The 6,330-nt window shown below is 43.0% G+C and overlaps 1 protein-coding gene across 2 annotated transcripts; it reads left to right on the forward strand.

Annotated features, from left to right (window-relative positions):
- Nucleotides 1-311: 311 nt before the first annotated feature.
- On the forward strand, nucleotides 312-5,968 carry LOC146649608 (uncharacterized). Of its 2 annotated transcripts, none has more exons than XR_014908356.1 (2): nucleotides 312-779; nucleotides 943-5,968. XR_014908356.1 is itself a non-coding variant. In XM_085387770.1 (2 exons), exons 1-2 carry the CDS (start codon nucleotides 546-548, stop codon nucleotides 1,332-1,334), a joined length of 474 nt encoding a protein of 157 aa, XP_085243896.1. In that variant the 5' UTR covers nucleotides 313-545; the 3' UTR covers nucleotides 1,335-2,679. The 2 variants fall into 2 exon arrangements, 1 of the variants encoding a protein (XP_085243896.1); XM_085387770.1 differs by having other exon boundaries at nucleotides 313-627; nucleotides 943-2,679.
- Nucleotides 5,969-6,330: the final 362 nt, after the last annotated feature.

Genomic DNA, 6,330 nt, shown 5'->3' on the forward strand with positions numbered 1-6,330 from the left:
TAGAGTTAAAGAGAATATAGTTTGGGATTGCTTGTAATATTGCAATATGGCAGTTAATGGGTATAGAAAGTGTCCTGGATTGGGAACAAAGAACTGGGGTGCAGGGCAGGAGGCCAATCAACCCCCACCCCCAGGGCAGGAAGCAAGAGTTACTGAGAGTGAGGGGCAGACAAAGGGCAAACGGACACTACCTTAAAAAGGAGATGGGGGTCAGGGTGTCAGCACTAGGGATGGGTATCGTTTAGGTTTTATCCGATACCGGTGCCAAATCGGTACTTTTGAAACGGTGACCAGGACGGAAGTGAGGTAAGTGACGGAAGTGATGTTGTAGGTGACGTCAGACGCCGGAGATTTTGGCGGAGAAAAAGCAAATGGTAGCATAGAGTTTAACAAAGGTTTTCCAAGCTTCAGTATTACCAAATATACTAATCAATTGTCATATAACTAACAACATCTGTTTTATCATCTCTAACACCCTGGAGGACAACGGGGAGAGTTTAGACGCTCTCCAAGATTACATCGACCGCTGTTTTCAAGATTTAGTAATGCATAAGGCCCAGAGTGCATCTTCCCCGGCCAAAATCGAGACGCCGTCATCGAAGAGAAGTCGCCAGGCAGACTCCCCCGGTACAACATCGCCTGCCGGCAAAGACATCGCAGAAATCCTGGAGTCAATCGACAAGCGATTGTCCAGTTTCGATGCGAGGCTGTCCCTGGTGGAGATTTTACACCGGGAATTTAAATCTCTGAGAGAATCCCTGGAATTCAGCCAGCAGCAGGTGGAAACGCTTGCCGCTGAAAATGCCACGCTACGGGAGTCGGTTAAATCTCTCACCGATAACGTGACCCAGCTAAACATTGAAAATAAAAAAATAAAAGAGTCCGTTATCGATCTACAAGCCCGTAGCATGAGAGATAATCTTGTGTTTTCTGGTATTCCAGAAACTGCCGGAGAGGACGCAGAGGCAACGGTGAAAAACTTCATTAAAATCCACCTGAAGCTGCCGGAGGACACCGTAAAGAACATCGACTTCGATAGAGTACATCGCTTGGGGGGCGCGCGGTCGCGGACCGGGAGACCACGGCCTATTGTGGCCAAATTCAGTCAATTCAAACAGAAGGAACAGGTGAAGAGTCGCGGCAGAGAGCTGAAAGGAACGGACTTCAGCGTGAACGACCAGTTCCCCAAAGAGATCCTGGAACGACGCAAGGTCCTGTTCCCAGTTCGACGTAGCTTTATCCAGAAAGGCTCCCGTGCTGTCATCGCTGTGGACCGGCTCTACGTGGACGGACAGCTGTACCGCGACCCCGGCACCACACCGTGGTTATACTGACTGCACTCCAGATAAGAACCCGCTACACTCTTTTCTTATTCATTCACACTTTCTCCTTTAAAATGTGTTTAACCTAGTAATATCAGTAGGATGTCATAGCAGATATAACACCGTCACCCTCCGTCATTGCTTTAATTGGAATGTTTCCGTTTCGTTTCCTTTTTTTTGTTGTCGCTCACAGTTCATGTGGTTTCTTTCTTTCTCTTGTCTTTCACTGCTGTGGTCACCTACTTCCCCACTCACCTACAAACAACACCCTCTATTTCTCCATATTTTCACAACACGATCACGCAAACACATCAGCTCAACGGCAGCACATTCACAACAGCCTCACAGCACGCACAGACTTGCAGGACACATAAGGAAGCCACGCTTGTTCATATTAGTGAATATTCACACACATAGTCAGACTTATGGAGCCTCTCACCACACTTCTTTTTCTCTTTCTATTTACAAACAAGGGATGTTTCCATATTCTCTCCACCTGTCTAAACGAAACACCCAGCATACATCATTAAACATACACGCACAATTAAGGGCATGCTGAGGTTTGTCACATGGAATGTAAATGGAGCTGGCACCAGAGGAAAGAGGTTAAAAATATTTAACCAGCTTAAAAAACTACAGGCAGATGTTGTTTTATTACAAGAAACTCACAAACCTGTCACAGGTTTAAATGAACTTAAAACACCTGAGTTTCCTAACGTGTTTGCAGCCGGTTATAATTCTAGACAACGGGGAGTAGCAATTTTAATACATAAAAATGTTAATTTTACAGTACTCGATACAGTTATAGATCCAGAGGGTAGATTTCTAATTATTAAACTATCAATATTGAACAAAAAACTATGTATTGTTAGTATATATGGTCCAAATGTTGATGAACCCTCATTCTTCCACGGTTTTTTTAGTGCACTCTCTGAACACCTTGATTGCACACTCATTCTTGGCGGTGACCTCAACCTTGGACTAAATGAAGAAATGGATAGGCTCAACACAACAGGAACTCAGCGTAATTGGCAGTCCACAAATATAATCAAACAGTATATGAACGACTTTGGTCTTTGCGATGCATGGCGCTCTCTTCACCCCACCAGTAAGGAATATACTTTTTTCTCGCATGTTCATCACTCTTACTCTCGTCTGGATTATTTTTTGGTCAGCAGCTCACTGCTGTGTGACATTTCAGACACTGAGATTCATCCTATAGCTGTCAGCGATCATGCTCCTGTATCTTTAACACTAATGCACAAGAATAATACTACGCCAAGTAAAAACTGGAGATTTAATATATCACTACTTAAAGATGAAGACTTTATTAAATACTTTAAAAAGGAATGGACTTCATATTTAGACTTTAATGACACTCCCGGAATATCTGCTTCTGTTCTATGGGAAGCAGGGAAAGCTGTGATGAGAGGTAAAATAATTTCTTTCTCATCACACAAAAAGAAAGAAGAAAACAAAAATATTCAGGAATTAGAAAAAAACATCAAATCACTAGAAGAAGCCTACGCGTCCCACCAAGATCAGGAAACATTGAACAAAATATGCAAAACAAAACTAGAATTAAATGAAACTATTAATAAAAAAACACAATTCCTTATACAAAGACTTCGCTTGCAGAATTTTGAACACAGTAACAAATCAGGTCGATTTCTAGCTAACCAGCTAAAAATAAATAAAGAAAAAACAACTATATGTGCTGCTAAAGATTTATCGGGGAACACAATATATGATCCTGGAAGAATAAACAACATTTTTAGGGATTTCTATGAAACTTTATACTCACCACAAATAAACCCATCTAAAAATGAAATTGATCTGTTTCTTGACAACGTAACTCTTCCAAAATTACTAGACAGTCAAGCAATGGAACTGGATTCGCCACTGACGCCAAGTGAACTCCAGGAAGCCCTGATAAGTATGCCCAATAATAAGGCTCCAGGTCCAGATGGCTTCCCTGCAGAATTCTACAAAGAATTCTGGACAATTTTGGCACCAGTATTCCACAGCATGTTGCAGGAAATCGAGGAAAAGGGCAGACTACCACCAAATATGAATTCTGCCAACATTAGTCTCCTGCTAAAACCAGGCAAAGATCCTTTATTTCCCTCAAGCTATCGTCCAATTTCTCTTTTAAATGTAGACCTTAAAATAATCTGCAAAGCTCTCTCAAAGAGATTAGAGAAAATGACCCCCCTCTTAATTCATCCTGACCAAACTGGTTTCATAAAAGGTAAGCACTCCTCAACAAACACTCGTAGATTACTTAATTTAATAGACTACTCATACGATAAAAACATCGAAGCCATAATATTATCTCTAGATGCAGAAAAAGCATTTGACAGAGTTAATTGGAAATTTTTATTCGCAACTTTACACAAATTTGGTTTTGGAAACTCTTTCATAAACTGGATAAGAATATTATACAATTCCCCAACGGCTCGTATCAGAACAAATGACCAGACATCCTCCAGCTTCTGTCTCCTGAGGGGCACCAGACAGGGATGCCCACTCTCCCCCTCACTTTTTGCAATTTTTATCGAACCTCTAGCAGCAGCATTTAGACAGGCTACAACAATTAAGGGCATAAAATGTAAGAACATAGAACATAAAATCAGTCTCTTTGCGGATGATGTGTTGCTTTTTCTGCAAAACACACAAACCAACCTCTCTGAGGTAATTACTTTAATAAACTGGTTTTCAAGAGTTTCAGATTATTCAATTAACTGGCCAAAATCTACAGTTCTCCCCATTAACTGCTCCTTCCATAATTCTTCCTCTGCCCCACTGCAATCCGGAAATATTAAATATTTAGGTATTAATATCTCTCCTAAGCTTTCAGACTTAACTAAACTAAACCACATCCCACTTCTAAAGAAAGTAGAAGGCGATCTGACTAGATGGAAATCTTTACCCATATCACTCATGGGAAGGGTCGCCACTATAAAAATGATGATCTTGCCAAAAATAAATTACTTATTTTTGATGATCCCTAACAAACCATCACAAGATTGGTTCAGATCTCTGGATTCATATATTTCCAAATTCCTTTGGAAAGATAAACCCCCGCGTATTAGCTTAAAAACGCTACAAAGAACCAAGGATAGAGGAGGATTAGATCTGCCTAATTTTCACCAATACTTCTTAGCCAACAGGCTTCAGTTCATCTCAGAATGGTTAAAACATACCTTCTTAGTTGAGCCCTGGCTAGATGTTGAACAGGCACTATGCAAGGATCTAGAGATTTCAGACCTACCATTTATTAGCTCAAACATCAAAAGACATGAATGCTTTAAAAGTATCAACATCAGCTTTTCTCTAACAGCATGGTGGGAGTTTCTAAAAATAACGGAGTCTTCATTAATCCCATGCAAACGTACACCTATCTGGAATAACCCTGACATATTACAAAACAATAATATGATTAATTTCCCAGAATGGAGTTGTAAAGGAATTAAATACTTAGAACATATATTAGAGGGAACAGAATTTATTCCATTTGACAGACTAGTTGAACAATATGGGATCAACAAGACAAGGTTTTTAGAATATCAACAAATTAAATCCATAGTAAAAAAGAAATTTAACCTCAGTCAAGTTGAATTACAAACACCACCTAGTGCGGCACATTTTCTTACTCTTAAATCCCCCAAATTATTATCTAAAATATACAGAACACTTTCTAAATTAGATGAATCAATATCCCTTCCTACTGCAAAGTGGGAAGCAGATTTATCAGTCAACCTAGACCAAAACTTCTGGTCTCAGATTTGCTTAAAAACTTTTAAATTAATTAAAAATCCCAGTCTGCAATTAATACAATACAAAATACTTCATAGAGTGCACTATACAGGTCATCGGATGTTCAAGATGGGCTTTACATCTTCCAACAACTGCTCACACTGTCAAGGCAATACACCAGACAATTACATCCACGCTCTTTGGTTCTGTCCACCAGTGCAAAAGTTTTGGCGCGAGATATGTGAAGACTTATCAAAATGTCTGAAATGTAACATTCCAACCTCCCCCTTAGTGTGTTTGTTGGGCAGCTTAGATAATGTCACTTCAGAAAAGAATATAGCCCATATGATCTTCACTGCCCTATGCATAGCCAAGAAAACAGTCCTCATGAACTGGAAAAATAAAAATAATCTTAATTCTAACCAATATAGAAATTATCTATTAGATTACAGTAGTCTTGACACAGCCTCTGCCACCACATTAGATCAATTGCTCTGGGCCCCTTTTATCAGCTCCATCACCTAGTGGGGGTGGGGGGTCATAGTTTGGTCCCGCCTTCACTGTTGTGATTGGTGAGGGGGTAGGGACAGGCTTAGGGCGTCGGGGGGTTCCCCGGAGGCATCTTCCTTGGGGGGCTCAACCCGGGGTAGCGGTCACGTCCGGTTGAGGGCTCTGTTGGCTCTCAGGTGACTGTTTCCTCGCGGCTGCGTGCAGCGGGGCTAGGGGAGGGTCTGTGCTGACGGACGTGGGTTACTGACCTGGCAACCTGGCTGCCCCTGGGTGGGTCCGGGATGGGCGTGAGGTTTTGGGGGCGCTCCGTCTCTGGGCTGGGGCCCGGGCCGGGCCTCGGGGGCTCGGGTCCTGGTTGGTGTGTTGCCGGGGTTGTGGGCGGGTGGGTGCATGGGGACCCGGCCCTGGAGCAGGGTGCCGCCGGTGCATCGAGCCGCCTGGGGGGCTCTTCAGCTGGTGGGGGGGATGGTCACATCTTGCAGGAGCTTTCTTCTCTCAGGAACTCTCTGCAGGAGGGGGAGATACAGGAGAGGTGGAGGAAGATCTCAGCCTGGGCGTTTACCGTCTTATGTAGTCTGGAAGATGTGTGGTTGGTGGGGTGGGTGCAGTTTTCTCTGTGGTGGGGTTGGGTGGACTGTCCAGGGCTCTGTGGAGCCGGGGGGCGCTACTGCACTGGGCCCCGGTCTGATGGGCCTGGGCCCCCCTTCCCTGGCGGGTCGCGGAGGGTGGGAGTGCCTAC

The sequence above is a fragment of the Rhamphochromis longiceps genome, linkage group LG17, assembly GCF_057381845.1.
Source record: "Rhamphochromis longiceps isolate RC_006_pf linkage group LG17, R_longiceps_female_GT1.1, whole genome shotgun sequence".
Classification (NCBI taxonomy): Eukaryota; Metazoa; Chordata; class Actinopteri; order Cichliformes; family Cichlidae; genus Rhamphochromis; species Rhamphochromis longiceps.